We start from the raw sequence: 24,791 nt of genomic DNA, 5'->3' as shown, positions 1-24,791 counted from the left end.
AGTTTGCATCTATTTTACAATACCAATTTCCTCAGGCTCCATGTTTTTGAAATCAGTGATAGGCAAACATTCCAATTGGCAAAAACGCAAACGAGTGCAGAAGTTGCCGCAGCTCGCATCTATTTTGCAATGCCGATTTCCCCAGGCTCCATGTTTTTGAAGTATGTGCTAGGAAAACATTCAAATTTCCAGAAACGCAAACGAGTACAAAAGTACCCGCTGCCTGCATCTAATTTGCTATCCCGATTTCCCCATGCTTTAAGATTTTGAAGTCTGTGTTAAGGAAATATACCGATTTGCAGAAACGCAAGCGAGTACATAGGCACCCGCAGCTCGCATCCATTTTGCAATGCCGATTTCCCAAGGCTTCATGATTTTGAAGTCTGTGTTAGGGAAACATTCAAATTTCCAGAAACACAAACGAGTACAAAAGTACCCGCTGCTTGCATCTAATTCTTCTTCTTCTTTTTCTTTGTTTACGGAGGCTTTAAATCTAACGATTCATTCGTCTCCGAGCATCTAATTTGCTATGCCAATTTCCTCATGATTTTGAAGTCTGTGTTAGGGAAACATTCCGATTACCAGAAACACAAGCGAGTATAGAAGTACCTGCAGCTCGCATCTATTTTGAAATGCCAATTTCCCCTTGGCTCAATGGTTTTCTAATTTGCTATGCCGTTTTCTCATGATTCATGATTTTGAAGTATGTGTTAAGGAAACATACCGATTTCCAGAAACGCAAGCGAGTAAAAAGTACCCGCTGCTTGCATCTATTTTGCAATGCCGAATTCCCCTGGCTCCATGGTTCTGAAGTCTGTGTTAGGAAAACATCCATCCATTTCAGCGATGCTTCAATTTGGTCCGAATAAGCTTTTATACAATATATAGTCTAGCATATCATCTTATTGAGCACTCAATACGATTGTTCGACCATTATTCAACTGAATAGTTTAATAACAGCTAATAATTCAGCTATTCTATGCAAAACCGATATAGTGGTTCTCAGATTTTCGCCAAAAGTGGTAGTTTGGTTCTTTATCGCAAATTATTAGACCAGTATTTTTCTATATTTGTTGTTAGGGTGACCATTACCATTTTTGGGTGGTCAGAAAAATCCATTTTTTCGCACTTTTGCCAAAAATGACTTTTTTCAAAAATTCATAATTTTCGAACCACTGGACCAATTCAGATGTTCAACATATTACATTAAAGCTGGTTTTTTTTTTGGAAAAATAATACAGTTACCGAAAATTTGAATTCTGTTTTCGTTATTATTGATTGTATTTGTTTTTATAGTTTTCATGGTCTCGGGACCAAAAGCGCTATATATTTTGATATTTTTTCTTGAAAGCTGAGGATTTTTCACATAACATATCTCGAAAGCAGGGAGGAGTTTTTTTTTCGTTTTTGAGTAATGATTTTTCAAGGTTATCCGATGGTCCGAAAAATAATTTTTTCCCATTTTTTCTACTACAAAAAATCATGACTCTTGATCTACTGGACCGATTCAGATGATCGACATATCAAATTAAAGTCAATGAGCTAGTTTTGTTAATAAATTTAAGAAGAAAAAGTAATTTTTGGGAAAATAGGGAAAAATGTTTTTTTAGGACCATCGGGTAACTTTGAAAAATCATAACTCAAAAGCGAAAGAAAATAGAAATTTTTGGAAGCGAGGCATTTTTTCAAGAATGACTAATGCTAATTGACTAACTAGCTTTAATTTGATATGTCGACCGTCTAAATTGGTTCAGTATTTCTAAGTTATGATTTTTTGAAAAATGTCACTTTCGGAAAAAATGGAAAAAATGGATCACCCTAAAATAAAAATGGACACCCTAACAAAAAAATAAAAAAATACGGGTCTAACAGTTTGCGATAAAGAACGAAACTATCACTTTTTACGAAAATCTGAGAACTACTATATCGGTTTGACATGTAATGGCTGAATTGTTAGTTGGGGTTTGCTTCAAAACATGTCAAAATGTCAAAATACGAATAATCAAACGGTCCCCCGATGTAACTTATCGAAAATATATCGATTTTCGAAGTGGATACTTTTGTCATCGTTTCTTTTCAAAATAAATTGATTTTTGTAAAATTTCTCTTCAGCACAGGGTTTTCCAAGTGGTGCTCCGCGAGATTATAGCACATAGTCCCACTCGAAAACCCACCTTAAAAAAAACATTGATTTAATTTCTTTAATGGTAGCAAATATATTTTGTTCACTCCGGATCAGATGTCCTGTAACCCAAGGCGCCTAGAAGTATATCATAAGGTGAGGCCGTTTCGTCACTAAGTTGGTTAGGAGAGCGGTATATGAAAGCAGTGCGGAAGAAAGCAGAAGGAGAATTATTTCCTTGAAGCGTGAAAGAAACAGACTGATTACGAGTTAGCTTGGACACAAGTGTATTGTGTTTTGTTTCGAACAAAACACAGTAGACTTCCAAGATGGCTGAAGAGTGGTTTTAGCAAGTTGGCCAACCTTAGGATATACTTCTAGGCGCCTTGCTGTAACCGTGACGCGCACAAAAATGGAGCTGTTCCCTGTTGAGCAGTGTCAATGCAAACAGGAATTGTTTTTTTAAATAATAAATGCTCCGCCAAATAGTTTTGCTATAGAAAATGATGAAAACCCCCTGTTTTAAGTATTCCATAATTGAAACTTCAAAAGAATATAATAAACTAGCTGACCCGGCAAGCTTCGTCCCGCCCAAAATTTGTTTTTTATTATCAATACCTTCAAACATTCACGTTTTTTTACTAAGCGCAACTTCATGAGTCCAATCGCATAACTGTTTATTGATTGATCTTCTAATCGACTCCGTTGAATTGACCTTTTACTAAAAAAAACCCAGCACTTCTACCAAAACTTATCATTAAAATATCAGATTATTTTTAGACACAATTGTCGTTCAAGATTTTTCAACCACTTGCAAATAACATGTTTTTCATGGATTAAATGTTTGATACAGAAAATATGATAGAACAAAGACAGACCCCTCCTCTCTTCTCCCCTTAGAGAGGGGGAAGGAGTGTCTAATCACCATAGAAACATTTCGTGCCCCCTAAAATCTTCACATGCCAAATTTGGCTCCATTTGCTTGATTAGTTTTCAAGTTATGCAGAAATTTGTTTTTCATTTGTATGACAGCCCACCCTAAGAGAGGGGGTGGGGTGTCTAACCACCATAGAAACATTTATTGCACCCTAAAACCTCCATATGCCAAATTTGGTTTCATTTGCTTGATTATTTCTCCAGTAATGCAGAAATTTGTGTTTTATTTGTATGGCAGCCCCCCAACCCCTACCTTTGAGAGGTGGGAGGGGTCTTAACTATCATGAAAACCTTCCCCGGCCCCAAAAACCTCTACATACAAATTTTCATGTCGATCGGTTCAGTGGTTTCCGAGTCCATAAGAATCAGACAGACAGACAGACAGACAGACAGAAATCCATTTTTATATATGTTTACTTTAATTTGTACCAAATATAAGATGTGCAACTGAATTCGTTCCGTTTTTAAGAACGAAAAACACATTCATTTGAATAATAAAATGAACACATTATTCATTTTTCAAAGTATTGGCCATCCCATCCCAATTATTAGTAGAACGAGATCAATGAAAGTCAAAATCACTATAAAAACCATTGAACTAACGACATATTCTAATATATAGAAGGAATAGCGGGTTTTGTGCGGTGATATTCCGTTTCCGTCCAGAATCAGGCCAAGTGCAAAGGGTTAAAGAAAGTGTATCGAATAATAAATTTATATTATGATGTTAGGAGGCGATCTGGCGTAGTGGTTACATCCATGCCTCTCACGCTGAAGGTCACGAGTTCAATTCTCACTCCTGACATTCTTCCAAAAATGGAAGTAAAAGTGACGAACCAGCCAAATGAGTTGAGAGTCACTATAATACAGATATAAAAAAAATATTATGATGTTGAGTTTTTATGAAAATAGCAAAAAATGTATTCACGAATGGTTAAGTAAGAACTAAGACTACGTGTTTTAAGCATTGAATAAATAGATACTTGATAGAGTACCTTTCTTTCACGGCATTTAATAAATGTCGACAGTGTATCTGCGAAAAGGCCTCGGAATAGATAGATGATAAGCGAAAGAAAGATTAAATGTTTTTCAAGTAAGGACCGGAGTGTCTTTCTTATGAAGACTATTATGACAGTTGTCTTTTCAACCCAGGAAAACTGTATATTTATTATAGACAAATTTCACTCAGATAAAGTGAAATATACAAGAATCAGCAAAAATCGGAATCTGTCAGAAAAATCAGGCACAATTGAGTTTTTGTCAGGATATCGAGGATCGTGCCAAAGAGCCTGGGAAATCCTGGAAATACAGGATGGTTGGGTTGGGTGAGGAGGCGATCTAATGTAGTGGTAACGTCCGTATCTCTCACGCTCAAGGTCACGAGTTCAGTTCTCAATCCCAACATTCTTCCAGAATCGGAAGTCAAAAGATAGAAACCAGCCAAAAGTGTTGAAAGTCACTATAATACAGGTAAAAAAGGAAGGTTAGCATCTCTGCTTATAGTTTCTTATTCGACCCATTATGGTCATTTTGCTTATTAACGTGAGTGGATGTGCAAAAAAAAAGTGTTTCATCGCTAAACGCAATTTTTCGATAAAATAAAAAAAACACATTTTATACAGAGCATCGATTTTGGTAATGAAATTCAATTATGTCTAAACGTTGCTTGTTTGTAAGTATTTCCATAATGAAATGGAAATGAAAGCTACACAACTTTAGTTTTGGACACATGACACAATCACGCGTGATCTATCAAAAACAGCAAAAAATATCACCCTATATTATTAATACGAATATGAAGATAATAGTGCATTTGCACTTTTAATTGGACAACAAGACAGTCATCAGTCTTCGGGAAGCTCAATAAAATAATTGCAATGCAATTTCCCATAGAATGAGAGAAGCAAATACACTCACCACTCCGGCGCACTTTAATCAGAACACTGAAATGGCTAACGATCGTCAGAAACAATTGTACAGCATCGCGTTTCTGAAACTCATGCATGATCCTCGGCGGCGACCGTTGATTGTTTCATTCGAAACCAGAATCCATGATGTCATGCTTTTGTTATTTTTCAGCGAAATATTTAGCGGAAAGCTCTAATTCAACGATTTTTTTTCTTGTTCTTTCCAGCTATGCGGTATAGCATTGGTTGCAATTGGCGGCGTATCGATGGCGAAGATAAGTGAACTTCCGGATCTTAGCGAAGAGCACAATATCAAGGCTCCAGCGATTATGTTTATCGTTCTCGGTTCCATCATTTTCATCATTGGCTTCTTTGGATGTTGCGGTGCTATCCGTAAAAACCACTGCATGATTTCGACCGTAAGATGTTGAAATGCTTATTGTTGAGTGGTTTCTTAAGCTTTCTCATTTTTTTTTCACTTCTCTAGTATGCGTTCTTCTTATTTATGCTGATCGTTGCTCAAATCGTCATTGCGGCCCTGGTGTTCGTCTATGTTGGAGATGTCCGCGAAGCCTTCATTAAGGGTTTCGGCAAATTGTTTGATGAGCGCGACAATCCAGCAAACCGCCAACTGATCGACACTATTCAGGCCAATGTAAGCATAGACACAAACATAAACGCTTCAAGATGTATCTCACATGTTTATTCCCGTACTTTAGCTCCAATGTTGCGGCAAAACCTCTGCCTTTGATTGGATCGGTAATATGCCGCAATCGTGCTGCAGAACAGGCACAGCTCCACTTTGCGCTCCGTACATAACCGGCTGTAAGGCAAGTCTGGCCGATTTCATTGACAATTCCGGAGACATTCTTGCATGGGTTTCACTAGGTGTCGCTGCCGTTGAATTGATCGGACTGATCGCTGCCTGCTGTCTGTCCAACGCTATTCGCAACGAGTCTAGAAGGTCTGGTTACCACTCGTAGTCCTACACAAGACACTAACATTTGCATAGTACAATTCGATGTTCTCGCATGGAAACACTACTAATGATTATTAATAAATCAAATGTTCACCTATTTTACATCATTCGTTTTTCCACAGATACGCTTAAGCTTGTCACTGTTGTCGCTTGGTACGGAGTGTAATGTTCAATACCATATAATCCACTGGAGGAGGATGATAATATTGTCGAGAATCTGAAATCAACCATCATCGTTTTCGTGAAAAGTTCAATTCATCTGAAATTGCTCTCACTTTCAATCGTTATTTTTACTGTTAAGTTTTTGAGGCGGATACCGATACGTTGCGCAGTAACAAGCGTACGGAGAGAACCATCTATATGTTTACATTTGACGTTGTAAATATGTTAATCCAGTCACGTGGAAGCTTAAGCCAAACGTCAAGCATTGAATCGAGTTAATGTTCATGAACATTCACGAACGGCGATTAAAACTTTAATTTATAATCATTCGAAACTGTAGATGTTAAGATACTTTGAACTTGAGGATAAATTTGGATCAGAATAACAGAAACTCAAAACAATTCGAATTAAATATATAATGTAAAAGTGTTTTTCTGTGAGCGATTTTTGAACGTCCAAACCCCTAGATCATTTCCCTTTAATTGTTTTACTTCGAAGTTATGTGTGATATGTGAAAGGACTTTCATTGGTTTGTTGGTTTTGGCTGGTTAGCATAAATGTTCGCAGGATTCAAATGTATGTGTGGAAGTGAACTGTCGTATCTGTTTGTTGTGTTGATGGCACGTAGGGGTGATGTATTTATTTTTGTTGTGTGGAAATCTCAGTTTCCAAACAATAATAGCAAAAAGGCCTATAATATCACATCCTTGACCATAAAAATCAATTGAATTCTTTGATTTATAAAGAAATATTAAGCGAACGCAACCGAATACACTATTCATTTATTTCTGTGGCTAATTTGTCTAATCTTAACATAGATCGGTAATGTGTGTTTAGAAGAGCAAATCGCTAAGTAGCGATAGTGCGTTATGGCGGGTTTACATTAGGGAGATCTATAGCTATAGATGGATTTATTCACGTGAAAATAGGTGTAAACGGGTGAGAATAAATATAATACACTTATTCGAGGTATATATAACTTGAATAAATTCAGCATATGTAAACGCTTGTGAATTTCTCACTGGTGAGAAATCACTAAAGTTGGATGCAGTTCTACTTCAGGTGAATAAATTCATCGAAAATATGAATATATTCATTATAGAAGTTCACGCTAGTGTAAACGGTTGAAATCTCATCATATTTCTTCACATGAATATATCACTAGTCTAAACCCATCCTTACCCACCGAAAACTCCGGGGCTCTGGCAACCCTATCGCAACCAATGCAAATTGAGCGTAGGCAGCATAAAACAGGGCTCGCGCTTAGGGGGCTCACGTATTGTTTAATGTTTGGTGTCATATATGTTAATATTTGATTACGTTGGATAGTTTCCTTGGGCAAGCGATGTTTGGATACCCATCCGGAAGCCTTCTTGGTGATTTGCAATTAAAATCACTGCTGTAGAATCGCGCGGAGCACTCTATTTTTAATTTTAGGTTATGATTTCTATGCTGGTTACAAAAAGGCGGCCATCTTAGCAACTGCTTGGAAAACTCAAGAAATCAAATAATATGCAGCATTAGAGTACTGCGATGCAAAGGTGCTCATTGGTCTTTTTGAAACAAACGAGCATAAAAATTCGACAACAGTGTATTCGTTTGATACATTATTACACCAGCAGCTCACACATATAAACAAGATACATTTCATGAAAGTGGCAAAATATTATAATGTATAGAGTTTTGCGATGTATTTTTTTCAATTTCGGGGATCACCATTTACTTACCTAAAATAACTGGAAAGTTTGAAACTACACTGTCAAGGAAACCTTTATTCTACAGTAGATGATAGCTTTGTGAAAATGTTCAAGAGCTTTTTTTGACGTAGAATTACGTCTTTCGGGAACATGTTGGGGTATAAATTGAAAATCGAAAATCGAGCACATCGTGAAAATTGTCCAATTTCAAACGCTTATTGCTCAGTCATTTCATGATGGATTGATGAAATTTTTGCGTCAATCGATTTCGCCACTCCAAAACAATATTTTATATTGAAGATAATAATATATGTCATGAAACTAACTATCGAACTATTGAAAAATTTCAACCCCTATCCTAACGGAAATAACCACATCTGATTGGTCGAAGTTTACGACACGTGTGGTGGGTCTCTAACAGAGACATCAAAACCAAGCTGCCTGGGGGAAATCGGCTTTGCAAATACATGATAGTAGGGGGAGCTTTTGCTCCCACCGAAATGTTGCTTCGTGGAATTGCATATCAATGACTGATCGTGTATTGTGATAAATTTATCACAAGTGTAAGTGTAAAGTATATGGTAGCAGTTGTGTTGAAAATTACTTGATATATGAAACGATTTATTTCAATTTTCATAAATAAAAACCAAGGTATGTTCCCGCTCGAGAACGGGTCTTTTGGTCCCCAAATCGGAAGCCTAACGGAATCCTACGTCAACTATGCGGTCGTGTCTCGGACACAACCCTCCTGTGACTTTTTAAAATTAGATTAGTTCAAAAATTGCTGGTGGGGCAAAAGTGCGCAGTGACTGTGGCGCAAAAGTTCGCATCAGCGTTTTGCTCTCAAAAAACAGGAAGTGGGTTATATCTGTGGTATAACCGCAAGGGCGACGTAGGACTATCGTTGATTTAGTGATCATTTGTTTTTAGTTGCACCTGAATGAATTCTGAATGAATGAATAAATGAATATTTGGGGAACTTCGAAAACGAGAGCGTTACATTGAAGGCACAATATTTAGCAAAAGAAGCAATCACACGAAAGTTGTATAGTACCTAAAACATTGCTTGTATTGTGATATGATTTGTATTCCATTTCCAATAGACAAAATATCTGTTGCATCAAATCAGTCTACATAATTTTTACGTTCGCTCATCTTTTCTCACAACACCCATTCTGAGAAATTGTTGAGTAAACATCGTTTGCCAGTGCGCGTAGAGCGGGAATTCCTTCTTAAGATTCATTGCGCCTCCAATAAATTGCCGAAATACGTGGTTTTACGTTGATCGCTCTTGATTGAAAAATCATAAAATAAAATGTATTCGGTCGCAGTACTATATGGATAGTAAACATAATAAACTCTTTCGTTTGAATGTTTTTTTAAATTCTCAGAGGAACTGGCAGATTATTTTTCAGCAACGATAACATCTTTCCAGATTTTCCTCGATACTCGAAACCCACCAGTGGTTATGTTCATTGCACTTGATTGAAAAATCACAAAACCAAATGTATTTGGTCGCATTGTTATATGGTTAGAAAACATTAAAATAAACTCTTTCGCTTGAATGTTTTTTTCAATTCCCAGGGGAACTGGAAGATTATTCTTCAGCAACGATGACATCTTTCCGGAATCTTCTCGATGCTGGATGGCAACCAAACGAAAATAGTTCCGCGCGTGTATGTGTGTGTGTGGTGGCTACTCCGATGTCTCAAGCGGAACCGTTTGTGGCATCACTCCTCCTGATGGATTCCCTTCTGGCCTAAGGTGCACAAACAGGCTCTCGGTGACACCGTTCATCAGCGCTTACATGATGAACGAAGTTAGCTTCACCACAACAGCGATAACATGCTCCAATCGCTGTTCAATTATAACTGAGTGGATTTCCGAGCAGCGCTCGCTTATATACCGATTGGTGATTTCAATAGTCTGTTTTGAAAGTAATTTTAAGGCTATTGAAACCAGTTTTTGGATCAAAAAGTAACAAGTATATAACGCGTAGACATTTTATCTTTCGAATGAAGTATTTATCATACTATTCGTTCGGTTGTTTAGGAGCTATAAACGCTCAAAATCTCGGTCTCCGGCGTGACGCTTTCGTTTTCGAAACTTTGATTTTACAACCCGGCATAGAAATGAAAGACGTAGTCCTACGTTACAAACAAAAATATCACTTTATTCTAGGATTTCTCTAATAATTTTCGTAGAACCGAGGATGAACAGAGTTTCTTTCTTTCCTCCAAAGCTGAGGGTCGCTTATTCTTTGCAAATGTGGTTCCGCTAAAAATGTGGCCATCTTAACCCTCTACAGCCCAAGCCCGCCTTTAGACGGGCTTCGTGGATTCTCTTTTCAAATTATTCAGACATTATTTTCAATGTTCACCCCCACTAGAACATCTTTAGAATATTTTCATCTTTCACACATACACATTGTTTTTATGCTGGCAGCTTTCTGCTAGGAGTATTTTATATTGAAAGTCGGATATTCGAGATAAAAGTGGAGTTGTTTTTTTTTGATAAATAAAAAACTTGGGCGGTAGAGGGTTAACTACTGGAACAGCTTCTGAATCATGCAAGGCTTGAAGTTTGCCGACTAACGCATCGAACTCCTCCCACACAGATGACCGTGCTTCATCTGCAATACTATCAAATAAATTTTTATTTCTCACTTCATTTGATGATTGTACAGTCACCACTGAAGGTCGACGGCTTGACTCCCTTTGTCGAGTGACTGCTGCAGCTGGTGTTGAGTGGACTGTATGTGGATTCCCTTGAAGCCGATCTGGCTTCTGCTGAGATCCAATCGGTGTCCAAAGGTCAGTTCCGCCAGTGGATTCGAAAGGACCTGGAGGAATGATGATAAAAATCAGGGGAACAAGGAAAACCTCCAAAGATTTTAGTACGATGTGTACACTGTGAAGGTTGGAGGAATACTGAACATTTTATTTGACGGTATTGAAATTAAATACAAAGTATAAATCGGACGCGATTTGGCTTGACCAAGCCGAGCACAAGAGGTATTGTTTTGTAGGCTCTATTGTGTCCTAAGCTGATGGCAGGTTGTGTTGGTCAGGGGATTTTCCATACCCCTTTCGGGCTGGGGACGCTCATTCGATGACGGGAGCGTACAATGATGATGTCTCACTTCACAGATGATGATGATGTTTTTCAATTGATACCAATATGCGGGAGTTTTAGTTGACGAAAATGAATTGGCCATTTTGTGACTGGTGTTCTACTAGTGAAGCCGTTTCATTTGACGCTCATCTTGAAGAACTTTTGAAAAAAATATGGGTCCTATTCCAGAAAACGAGACGAGCAATTCGTCTCGTCTCGTCTTGGCTTCATTCACTGTCGAGACGAGCAAAATATCCCATTCCAGTACACGAGTTTCATTGAAATGTTTTATTTGGTAGACTGGAGAGACTTCAGTCAGTTTTTCTCGGTATGATCAGTGTTGTCCGATGAGAAGACATGTTTTTGTTTTGAGAAAAGCATCAAACAGTTTTAAAATTGATTAATCGATACTGTTTTCTCAGTGCCAAAATTAAAAAAACATAATAAAAAGGAATAAGTTTCATATATCTTTTGGTTTTATTGATATTTATCCTCGAGCATATGGTTTCATCACACAGACGATTTGTTATTATGGATTTATTGGGGGCAATGTTTGTTCACCTAATCAACGATTTATCAAGAAAAGTTTTAGCTCTATATATATATATATATATATATATATATATATATATATATATATATATATATATATATATATATATATATATATATATATATATATATATATATATATATATATATATATATATATATATATATATATATATATATATATATATATATATATATATATATATATATATATGCATTTCCAATAAAACAGTTGTTTTGAATTACTCATTTTCGTTCAATACGTGAAGACCCTTTTAGTGCCTTGTTAATATTAGGCTGTCAAAAAAGTCCTGCGGTATTTCCGCGAGGTGTCGTTGTAAGCGCGTAGTTCTAGTTGTATTCATTGTATCGACTCATACTGTAGCTTGTTGGAAAGGTATTTTTGCGCGCTATAATATAGTCCTTGACAGTGTTTTGTTTGGTTAAGTCGTTCGTGAGTTATAGTGTCGCAAATATGGAGCAAAATAAAGAGAAAATCCGACATATTTTACAGTACTACTATGACAAAGGCAAAAATGCATCTCAAGCTGCCAATATAATTTGTGCAGTTTATGGACCCGATACAGTTTCCATTTCCACCGCACAACGATGGTTTCAACGTTTTCGTTCTGGTGTAGAGGTCGTCGAAGATGCGCCACGCTCCGGAAGGCCTGTCGTCGAAAATTGCGACAAAATCGCTGAATTAGCCGAGAAAGACCGACGCTGAAGATCACGAGTTCAATTCTCACTCCTAACATTCTTCCAAAATTGGAAGTAAAAGTGACGAACCAGCCTAAAGTGTTGAAAGTCACTATAATACAGATATATATAAAAAAAAACCGACATAGTAGCAGCCGTAGCATCGGCCAAGAGCTGGGGATAAGTCATCAAACCATTATTAACCATTTGAAGAAGCTTGGATTCACAAAGAAGCTCGATGTATGGGTGCCACACACGTTGACGCAAAAAAACATCTTTGACCGTATCGACGCATGTGAATCGCTGCTGAATCGCAACAAAATCGACCCGTTTCTGAAGCGGATGGTGACTGGCGATGAAAAGTGGGTCACTTACGACAACGTGAAGCGCAAACGGTCGTGGTCGAAGCCCGCTGAAGCGGCTCAGACGGTGGCCAAGCCCTCATTAACGGCCAGGAAGGTTCTGCTGTGTGTTTGGTGGGATTGTCAAGTTATAATCTATTATGAGCTGCTTCCCTATGGCCAAACGCTCAATTCGGACCTGTACTGCCAACAACTGGACCGCTTGAAGGTAGCACTCATGAAGAAGAGGCCATCTTTGATAAACAGAGGCCGCAATGACTTCCATCAGGACAACGCCAGGCCACACACTTCTTTGGTGACGCGCCAGAAGCTCCGAGAGCTCGGATGGGAGGTTCTTTTGCATCCGCCGTATAGTCCGGACCTTGCACCAAGTGACTACCACCTGTTTTTGTCCATGGCGAACGAGCAAGGTAGTCAGAAGTTAGCCACAAAAGAGGCCTGTGAAAATTGGCTATCCGAGTTTTTTTGCCAATAAGGAAGCGAGCTTCTATAACAGGGGTATTATGAAGTTGGCATCTCGTTGGGAACAAGTCATCGAACAAAACGGCGCATATTTGACTTAAAACAGATGATTGTAACTAATTTTATGAAGAAATGAAAATTCAAAAAAAATATCGCAGGACTTTTTTGACAGCCTAATATATTCAAAAGCATCTAGCATCTAGCATCCCTGGATATAAGTTCAATGTTTACTTTTGGTTTTGTTGTTTGGAAGAGGCCCATTTGAAAATCTGTAAAATCTTGCAATTACTGAATTGAATTTGATGGGTGCAGTTGAAAACATACAATGCTTATGCAATACTAGTTTATGCGTGAAACAATTTTTGAAGATAAAGGCGGAGCGGAAGAATACCGATGCTTTCAATCAACAAGGTGAACAAACACACCAAACAAACTAGACGATTCGACTGATTTATTGACGAGCGCGGCCAAACGGTCGTCGAGCCAGACGAGCTACTCGTCTGTTTTTAGTCGAGCTCGGCTTCTGGAATATGAAAACAAACGAGAGGAGCGCTCGTCTTCTCGTCTCGTTTTCTGGAATAGGGCCCTATATATTGCTATTTTGTGGCGGCAGCCATTTTTGATTTGCATTTTCCACAAATTAGGCATTTTTCACTACTAGTCAAATTTTTTCTTTTGATACCCATATTGACGAATTTACGCAAAGCTGAATCAGCTCATGCGACTCCAGCATTAGAGCTCAGAACCATAAAAGTGATATTGTTTGTTTATTTTAAGCACTTAAAAGTAAGATTCGATCGTGATTATTCATTTTAATTCTATTTAGATTAGAGATGAAACGGATATCCACCAACTATCCGGTATCCGGCCTATCCGGACAATATAGTTCAGTCATTTATTAACGAATTCATAATTTGTTTTTCATACAAATGTAGCATTTTCTTTACTCTTTCATAAAAAAAATTATTCATTGCTGTTTCGAAGAAATTCTCGTACTTTTCCCGTAATACGGCACATTAGGCGGCGCACACCCTTTTCGTCCACCGTTTTGGCGATTTGATTCCACCAGTTCTTCATTCATGTTCCTAACAAGTTTTCCCTTTGCCTTAAGCCTCCGCTTCGTGATTGCCCAGTATTTCTCTATCGGCCGGAACTGGGGGCAGTTTGGGGGGTTGAGGTCCTTCGGTAATACGCTGACCCCGTTCGTTGCGTACCATTCCATAACCGTTTTGCTGTAATGGCAGCTTGCGAGGTCCGGCCAAAACATTACTGGACGGTCGTGGGCACGAATAAACGGCAGAATCCGTTTCTGTAGGCACTCTTTTTTGTAGACTTCTGATGTCATTGTCTTGTCAGTGAGAAAGACTATGGTTTTCTGTCCACAACTGCATATCCCCTGCCAAATCATGTACTTGCGGGCGAATTTATCCGCAAGCACGAACTTAAATTTTGCAGGTACATCCCCCCGAGCCGTCGCCAAATAAAATGTTTGACCTGGGATTTGCCCAAAGTCCGCCTTCACGTAGGTCTCATCGTCCATCAGAATACATCCGTCGAACTTGGTCAGCACTTGGTCGTACAGCTTTCGAGCACGGATTCTGGCCACATTGTTCTGCTTCAGCGTCCGATTTGGCTGTTTGCTGGCTCGGAATGACCTTATTCCTTCCCGGAGACGAATTCGTCGCACCGTACTGTGAGCGGCCTGGAACTTATTGGCCAAATCGCGGTCTGAAAGATTGGGATTCCTCTTGACGGCCTTGATGACTTTCCCACGCAGTTTCCGGTCGACAGTTCCACTCCGACGCTTCGAATGCGGCTTCCGAGCCGTCGTCAATGTTTCCTTGTACTGCTTGATAACACGCCATACGGTATTTCTGGGCATTTTAAGCTGTTTAGCTAGCTTAGATGCCGACAACAATGGATTTTCAAGAAAACTGTGCACAATTTTATCTCTCCGTTCGGCTTCCATGGCGGTTGTTTACAAAATGCTATCGTTTGGTGTTATGACATAAATACATGGTGAAAGGTAATGAATTTCCCGACACGTGGGTGAAAAAAGTTTCCAAATCCGTCCACTAGGAGCGCCACAATGAGCAAAAGAATTTGTTCCACAATTAAATGAAGCAGACTTTAACATGCTTTGCTTCGTACACCAGGCCAGCTTCAGAGAACAGTCTTTCAGGTCAGTCAGTCAGAGAACAGGCGCCATACAAATGAAACACAAATTTCTGCATTATTCGAGAATTATTTAAGCAAATGAAATCAAATTAGGCATATTGAGGTTTTAGGGTGTAATAAATGTTTCTATGGTGGTTAGACACTCCTCCCGCTCTCTGAGGGTGGGCTGTCATACAAATGAAACCGAAATTTCTGCATAACTCGAAAGCTAATCAAGCACAATTTGGGATGTGAGGGTTTTTGAGTATGAGAAATGTTTCTATAATGGTATGACCCCTCTCCCTACTCTGGAATGGAAAGGGGGTCCCATAGAAATATTACACATATTTCAACCAAAAATATTCCAGCCAAAAATGACAATTGAAAATCTCTGAAGGAAAAAGGGAAAATTCGGAAAATGAAATTACCATATGTTCTACAATTACATAGTGACAAGTGCTGTTAGTCCATTTGATGTTTGCGCTAGCGAAATTGATCTTTGTTCGAAACTGGAAATGTATTTTAATGTGATGAAACGCACTTCTATATCTTCTTCTATCTATACCAAAAAAAAAGGATCGCCAGATGTGTTGATAAGAGCAGAACTCGAGGAAGGAATTGTCCGATTTAGGGCTGTCTTTATTCTCTCATATTTTCTGTATAAAACATTTATTCCATGTAACGGAGAAACATGTTATTTACTAGTGGTTGAAAAATCTTGAACGAGAATTGTGTCTGAAAATAATATGATATTATAATGATGTGTTTTGTTAGAAATACTAGGAATTTTATAGTAAAAAGTAAATTCAACGGAGACGAATAGAAGATCAATCAATGAACAGTTCTGCGATTGGACCCATGAACTTGCTCATAATAACAAAACGTGAATGACATATATTATTTTCTTCAATATAAAAAAGACGGGTGGGTAATGTCGGGGACATAACCGGAGTGACGTAGGACTATACAAAGGGGACAGCTTTTGTTAAATATATATTTTTTATATATTGTTTTATTTTCTTCTCCCACTTGAATACCTACCTATCTACCTGAAAAATGGATTAGTTTACTGTTTACTCTTTATGAACATGTTGATGGTTCTGAAAAGAACCTTTGGTGTTGTGTTTTTGTTATCACTCGATATCCCCATCTTGTTCGGTTAAACCTTCCTGTTTAGCTATTGCGTTTGCCACTCGCCACAGCTTTCACAGTTGGAAAATTTCTTCCCATCCAGCTTGTGACATATTGTTCAGTAAATTACATTTAATGCGACGTGCCAGAGAAACACTCAGTGTCGCATTGGAGGCGATTTTAACCTGTAATTTAACATTTGCGATGACAGTGGTACAGTGTCGACTTTCAATGTGGGTCATAATTTGGCCCCCGAACTCTATGTTTACAAAAATGTCGCATTACAGATCCATCCAATTAGCTAAATGTCGAGCTAAACATAAATTACTGTACTTTCAATCTAGAAGCAATTTAAGAATTGGTGAAAATTGAATAATCGGGAAAGTCCCCAACTATCAATAAGCTCAGAACAACTGCCAAATTCACATACTCATCAGATCCTGGCAAACAAATTATGAAAACATCAATTTGTGTTTTATTATTATTTTGGATAATGTTTTAGAAAGCATTGAACTTTATTTCCTAAACTCTTTTTTGGAAGGTTTAATGGCCCTGAAAAGTGCCTTGTTTTATGGAATGGTTCCAATTTAGAAAACTTAGTACTCGTGGTTTTGAAAAAAAAAACATTTCGAACGCCCTCGATGCCGCCTTGTTCTGGATTTGCCACCAAAGCAGATTGTAAAAAGAACAAACTTTTTTCTTCTGCTACCTGATGCCGTTTTGCGATTGCGTTTGCCACTCGCCACTCGCTGCAACTGCCTGTTTTTGTCTTGATGTGTTCTGTTCTGAATGCGGGTTTTCTTATCGTCGCGAGCAGCTTTACCAGCCAACTCGATCACTTCGGCGGCCGAAACTATATAACGCCGGCTAGGTGGACTGGTGCACTGGTACTAACGCGCTCGGCCTAGCTACCCTTGCGGGGAACTCCAGATCAACACGATTCGAGCGGGATTTTGCCTTTCCCTTCACTTTTCCTCCTTTACCATGTCCAGACATGGCTGCTTGGGTTGGTTTGTTGATGTGTTGTGATGCGAACCGATGTGGTGTACGGTTTGAATGAGAATGATCGTTACGGAAGGAAGGAAGGTATTGTATTATAGAGACTTTAAACTTTTGCAGTTCATTCGTCTCTAGCCTTGAGAAAGGCCCTTTGAAAACTCTACTCTACTCTACTCCAGCGCTACCACCTCCGCCCTCTTGCCTTGAGAAAGGCACTCGATCCCTCGCCGTCCAGCTCGTCCAGCAACGATGTTGTCAAGTCGGTGTACACACAAAGAATGATCGTTACGGCAGCGGAGCGGGGATTTTTAAGCTGACTGGCTGGCTCGAGAATTACGCATGTGTGAGACTGCGACCAATGTTTTGTTAATTTTTTTTTCTTTTTCCTTTCCAATCGTGCTTCATTGTATTTTGCTGCTGCTCTGGTTGTCCGTTTTGGTCGGTACGATTTGAGGAGCACAAAATGGACCAATCAAAAATGGGCACATAGTGCATTTGGACAATGCTTGATATTTCACAATTATTCAATTATTTATCTCAAGAAAAATGAAATGTTATTCGTTATGATAGATGCGTAGATATATTTCCTATCAATTGATGCAAAAACCTTTGCGATCTATTGAGAAATGCTCGAGTTATAAGCGTTCCAAATCTTGCATTTTTTCCTACTTGTTCAGTGCCTAGATTTCCATTTCACCCCCTATATCTTCCGGTTAGACGTAGTCCTACGTCAAAATTGTTATGGAGTTCCGAAATCGATTGACGCAAAAATTTCATCAATCCATCATGAAATGACTGAGCAATAAGCGTTTGAATGTGGACAACTTTAACGATGTACTCGATTTTCGATTATCAATTTCTACACCAATATGTTCCCGAAAGACGTAATCCTACGTCAAAAATACGATTTGGAGGATCGTTTTAGGACCACCCTCCCTAAGCAATCCTGATTTTCTCTTGATTTTTATCTTTATAATATATGGCAACGCTGCTAGTGATTATTACCTGACATTGCGTCAAATTCACAAACAATGCAAACAATCGAGTGTGTTTGTATATAACGATATAACTCCAAGATAGTTCTGATTACTGGTTTTGAATCAGCTTCAACATCAGCAGTGGTGATACAGGAAATCTTATAGAAGTTATCTAATGTTAAATAAATTCATTTATTAACTAGTTTGTTTCGCATATCGGTCTTTGCGAAGGTGCTTAGAACTTTTGTTGTGATTAGAAAAAGTGTTGAATAACCGCCAGAACTAGTTGTTCCCAGTGGTTTAATCCAACACGAACAAACATAAAGCCTGAAATACTATGATAAGGGCTCAAGCTATACAAAGGAACATTGAGAGATACTTTCAAATCCGTAAGTTATGTTCTACAAGTGGTAACGGAAATAAAGATGAAAATTCCAGCAACATTGAGGTACTATTTGATTTTTATTCATGCACTCCCAATTATTCTTATCATATTAAAACTTTGGTATTTAGGTACCTCCAGAACCAACCACCTGTTGTATGTCCGGATGTCAGAATTGTGTATGGATTGCATATGCTAAAGAGCTAACGGAAATATTGGGTGATGGAGGTGAAAAGGCACGCGAAATAGTCTTGAAAAAAATTACCGATCCTAGTCTGCAAATGTTCCTTCGTATGGAGTTGCAGAATTTGGATAATGCTAAGAAGAAACCATTGTGATGAACGGATAGCGATACTAGTCAGTTGTTAAATGGCTAGTAACTTAGATGTGAAATATGGGTATACTCAAATACGAATACGAACAAGTTTTTCGTAAGTACAAAGTTTCTCTGAGACGCTTATATTACGTGTCAAATGTATTCTCTCTTGATTAATTATGCGCAAAAGCATTTGAACATTGTATATAAACAAATGTAATCAAATATTCTTATTACAACAAAACAATAGTTTAGGTCGTGAATTGAAATAAATTTACGCCATATACAGCAAAAGAAAAACTGAGACCTGCAACTGAGAGCAAAACTGAACTGGCCTAAACATGCACTCGACCAAAAACTAGAAAAATAGCGCATAAAATCACGTATTTACGTGTAATGAAAACAAATATAATGGAACAAATATCGTTTTTTAGTTTTTATAGAGAACAATATTTTTGTTAACAAATCAATAACGAATCTAACTCGTCCAATTATCTAGTTCATTTTCTCCATAGAACGTTCCAGTAAAACCTTATAATATCGGCCGCGTCAAGAAAAAAAACTATTTTGAGCGGTTATCACTTATTTATTGATGGATCTGCGAGAATTTTACGCCAATCGATTTAGACAACCCCCAATTATCTATTGCAACAATGATTTTTTTTTCATCTATTCAATCTCTGTAAAAAACGATCATGGATTCATTTCTACGCATCTACCACATTTTCTACGCATCTACCACAATGAATAAAATATTATTTTTCATGCGATAAACAATTGAACGTCTGTGGAATCTTTTGCGTTATCTAAACGCCCTACCTAAGTTTTGATTAGTCTGATTCACGGTTTCCCCAACACAGACTTCTAAATCAATTTACCTGAGGAATCCGCTTTGCAAATACATGTAAATGGATGGGAGGGGGGGTTATTTTTGTTATAATCGAAGTATGTTGTTTCGTTCGTAAAAAAATAATCCTTGGAGTACTGTTACTTTGAAGCACTCAAAGCTGTAATTATTTTCATGTTTAAATTACATAGGTACAAATAATTATTTTCCTTACATTTTAGTTTTCTATTTAAATTCTTCAGCAACAACTACTTCAATTCGGTTCTAGATTCTATCCAACTATCTATTTATCTATATTTCCTTTTATTTAATTCAACTTATCGTAACAATTCAATTTCGCATTATACCATCTTTCCATTGATTGTAAACAAATATGACGGCCTCCGGCCCGTACCAAATCATCTCCGTCAGCAACAGTGCGCGTTCACAGAACTCGATCCGCTCTCAAGTATACACTGAACGCTGAACAGAACATCTCCCCCGGCCGTAAGCCCTGGTACTGATCCTGATCAGGATCATAACTGGGTTTACCATTTCAAACTTCCAGTACTGCTAAACTCGTTAATGGTCTCGTCTTCGAACCACTTTTCGTGCGCACAGAAGCTGAACGAATTCTGCCATCAGCTCCTGGGAAAACTTTTGTAACTAGTCCACGCTCCCAAGTGCTCCGTTTATCCCCATTCACGACAAACACCAAATCTCCTGGCACTATTTGTCGTTGATCTGTAAACCACTTCGATCTTTTATTTAGACCGGGAAGATACTCTCGCTGCCAACGATACCAAAGTTCATCGCTCAAATATTGCGCTCTGATGTATCCACTTCTCAAAGTACTCGCAACATCGACTGGTATTCTCGACGGTGGACATTGATTCGAGGAACGCCCGCGAAGAAAATGATTCGGCGTAATTGCTTCTGGATCCTCTTTTGAGTTTGTTGATGTGTATGTTAAGGGTCGGGAATTGATGAGATCTTCAGCTTCAGTCAGTACTGTCTGCAGGATCTCGTCAGTCAACTTTCCTCCATCAGCAAACACTTTCATGGCTTCCTTAACCGAACGAACCATTCGCTCCCACACTCCTCCCATATGCGGTGCAGATGGTGGGTTAAAATTCCATCGTGTACGAGCGTTAGTGAATGTGTCGGCACAATCTACATTAATTCTGTGAATCTCCGATGCCAATTCTCTACTCGCTCCTACAAAATTTGTTCCGTTGTCCGAGAAGATTTCGATGGGACTACCACGACGCTTAACAAACCTTCTGATCGCCATTTTGCACGACTCCGTCGTCAGGCTGTACGCCACCTCTAAATGTATTGCACGTACCGTCATACACATGAATAATGCCACCCATCTTTTTTCCTTCCGTCGACTGATAGACACTTCTAATGGACCGAAATAGTCAATTCCGACGTATGAAACTGGATCCATCCTAGCCGCCAACCGTTGTGCTGGAAGGGGTGCCATTCGTGGCACTATAGGTTTCGTTTTTCTTATCTTACACCACAAACAATTTTTCATTATTTTTTTAACTATTGATCGAAGGCAACTAATGTAAAAACGTTGACGAATTTCGTTGACAACTGTTTCTCTGCTGCTATGGCCGCATTGTATATGATAATACTCAACCAATTTGGATGTTACTATGTGTTTTTTCGGAAGAATAATGGGATAACGTGCATCAAATGCTGCATATACGGCCCGCTCTGCCCTGCCTTCCATTCTGATGACTCCAAACTCATCTAGAAACGGTGATAATGGATACAGTTGATCCGACCGCTCCAACTGAATTTTTTCCCCAATCGCTAGCTCCTTATTTTTCACTAGAACCTTCACCGTGTCTGCGAATTCTTCTCCCTGTGCAACCCGCCATAAACAATTTTCGGCTGCCAGGTATTCTTCCTGTCGTAACGGTACTTCGACGGATGGAAATAATGATTTCTTGTTTATTCTCCTTGAAAAAGGCAATGCCTCAATAGCCATACCTTTTACTCGACGTTTACAATTCGAAACGAATCGTATTGATGTCGCAATTGTTCGAACCAACACGTTCCAGCGGGAAATATGTTGTACTCGTTGAACTAATCCTTCGGGTAGTTCAATTTCATGGAACAGTACACTTGTCCTCAGTTCTTCTACTATTTCTGCTGCGATTTGTTTCTGTTCTGGCCAGTTTTTCCGAAAGATACAAAAATTCCGGTCCATGGAACCATCGACTTTCTGATCGTAACTCTGTGGTCTTTCCCCATTTTGTAAGATCATCAGCTGCGTTGAACTTTGTGGGAACCCAATACCAGTCATCAGGATTTATGATGCTTAAAATCTCTCCAATACGGTGGGCCACAAATGGCTTATACTTCCTTTGCTCTGACCTCACCCAGGAAAAAACAGCATTCGAATCAGTCCAAAAGAATACTTTTGGGATTAAAAATGAGTGATTATCTCTAATTATTTTTGATAAACGTGCCCCCAATACAGCAGCCTCCAATTCTTTTCGAGGGATGGATAAATATTGTAACGGTGCCACCTTTGCTTTCGCTTCAACGAACGCACAACGAATAATTTCTTTGTCGGTGAATCGGAAATATGCTACACTTCCATAGGCTTCTTCACCAGCGTCGACGAATACATGCAGCTGTATCGACTTGTATACTTTTGAATTCGCTTCTCCCAAGTAACATCGTGGTACTTTGATGGTGTCAATCAACGTAAGTAAGCGTGTCCATTTTAACCATCTTTCATAATGCTCCTCTCTTACTTTATCGTCCCAGCCGATACCACTTCACCAAAGATCTTGCATCAGAATACGTCCGTGAATTAGCAGTGGAGCAAGAAATTGTTTAGGGTCGAACATACTCATGATGCACCTCAATGCAATCCGTTTAGTAGGCCATGCACTATCCTGAATGAACGGCTGAAGGTCTTTCCGCATGTCTAGCGTAAAAATAAATACATCATCTACCGTATTCCACTTTACTCCCAACACTCTAGCCGCTTCTTCATTCTTATCAACATCCAGAACCTTGGATTCTTCCGATTGGTTTGTACCTAGGCGGTGCATGACATCTAAGGAATTACTGACCCAATTCCGAATCTCGAAGCCTCCTTTCGCATGTAATTGCTTCACTTCATTGGCTCGTCGAACTGCCTCTTCCACGGTATCAACGCTGTCATAGTAGTCGTCAACATAATGCTTACTCATAATCGCTTCGGCTGCTTCTGGATATTCTGCAGAATACTCTTGTGCATTCAAATTCTTAATGAACTGAGATGAGCAAGGAGAACAACTAGCTCCGAAGATAACCACGTCCATCACATAAATCTGTGGCTCATCGCCTGGGTTCGTGCGGAAAAGAAAACGTTGAGCTTGTCGATCTTCTGCGCGAACCCTTATTTGGTGAAACATTTCACGAATGTCACCCCCAAATGCAATCTTTCTCTCACGGAAGCTGCTAATAACCCCGGATAATGATGTCAACATATCTGGACCTTTTAGAAGTTTATCGTTCAGTGAAACACCGTTGACCTTCGCTGCGGCATCCCACACGAATCGAACCTTATCAGGTTTCTTCGGATTTATTACGAAATTCAGTGGTAAATACCAAGCTTTTCCTGTTGGTGTTTCACGAAGTTCCCGTTCCGTTATATGATAGGCGTAGCCCTTTTTTATGTACTCTTTTAGCTGACATTGCAGTTTATCACGTACTCCCGGATATCTCTCCATTCGTAACTCCAAACTCCTGAGTCGCTTAAAAGCCATTGAGTAGCTTTCTGGGAAAAATATGCGGTCCTCCCTCCATAATAATCCGGTCTCAAATCTTTCGCCGATGCGTCTGGTAGTTCTTCCCAATATTTCACGTGCTCGACGGGTTTCTTTCGATTCCAGACGAATTGATGGGACCTCTACCGATTCCAGTTGAAAATGATCTTTCAGTAAAGCATCTAATTGTCGATCAGACGCGCTACATTCTTCACACATACAACGATGGTGTCCAATAAATGGAACACTTGTGACCAGTCCTGGACATGGCCCATACACTGTCCACCCCAATCGGCACTGAACAGCAATTGGATACCCCGAATCTCCGATCCGGGAATCTAAAGGTGAGATAAGGTGAATGTTATCTAGACCTATCAGCACTTTTGGTGTAGCTTCTTCGTAGCTCGGTATTTTGATGTCATCCAAATAATCTAAATATTCAGTAAGCTTCCGGGAGTCAAAACCTTGGAGAGGATGGTCCAACTTGGTTACAGTTCGAGCATTAAATTTGAAACGCATGGGCATATTTTCTCCGGAAATATCCAAACATAATTTTTTTGATCTATCCTCCGTGCGACTAACCCCGTTCGTCCAGCACATTTTTAACGGTTCCAACTCTCCGTCGGCATCGAGTAGCTTCGCTGTCTCTGCTTCAATCAATGTGACTGACGACCCTTCATCGATGAGTGCCAATGTATCTACATTTTTGGATTTATTGTACAGTGTCACAGGTACCATTCTGAACAGAATAGTCTTTCCGGACTGTCGATGGCTGTTACATCTACCTTCAACTCTCGACGGACCCGCAACAGGCATTCCATGCAATACAGAATTATGATGATCATTACATCCATTAATACCACAGACTAATCTTGATCTGCATGGTTTTTCTCCGTGATTGTAGAGACACAGTGCACATAAATCTAGTCGATATACAGTTTTCCACCGCTCTTCGAGGCTCAATAATCGAAATTGTATACAATTTCTTCCATAATGTCCAGACATCAAACAAATGGAACACTTCAAATCAATTTTTCTATCATGTTTTATCGTATTAGTTTCGTGAGTTTTTCTGGGTGTATCAGATAATTTGCATGGCGATGATTCTCTGGATTGAAATTGGCAACTATAATTTTGACAATCCCCGTCAGTCTTGTGAATGAAACCCTTGACTTTCGACTTTTCTCGCCTTTTTGAGACTATTAAATCTTCCAGTTCGATTCGCTCAA

General features: G+C 38.9%; 2 protein-coding genes across 2 annotated transcripts in view; both read left to right on the top strand.

Moving 5' to 3' along the window:
- LOC129765295 (23 kDa integral membrane protein-like) overlaps positions 1-6,537 on the top strand; it is a 32,590-nt gene extending 26,053 nt beyond the window's left edge. The window contains exons 2-5 of the mRNA XM_055765449.1: positions 5,193-5,384; positions 5,453-5,620; positions 5,685-5,929; positions 6,067-6,537. Coding sequence (XP_055621424.1) covers positions 5,193-5,384; positions 5,453-5,620; positions 5,685-5,929; positions 6,067-6,076 — 615 coding nt within the window. The 3' untranslated portion in view covers positions 6,077-6,537. The remainder of the gene's footprint in view (positions 1-5,192; positions 5,385-5,452; positions 5,621-5,684; positions 5,930-6,066) is intronic.
- LOC129765298 (NADH dehydrogenase [ubiquinone] 1 alpha subcomplex subunit 11) overlaps positions 1-24,791 on the top strand; it is a 245,029-nt gene that overhangs the window by 209,116 nt on the left and 11,122 nt on the right. The gene's annotated exons all lie outside the window — the stretch shown is intronic.

This window comes from Toxorhynchites rutilus, chromosome 2 (assembly GCF_029784135.1).
Source record: "Toxorhynchites rutilus septentrionalis strain SRP chromosome 2, ASM2978413v1, whole genome shotgun sequence".
Classification (NCBI taxonomy): domain Eukaryota; kingdom Metazoa; phylum Arthropoda; class Insecta; order Diptera; family Culicidae; genus Toxorhynchites; species Toxorhynchites rutilus.
This window is presented reverse-complemented; position numbering and strand designations above follow the sequence as displayed.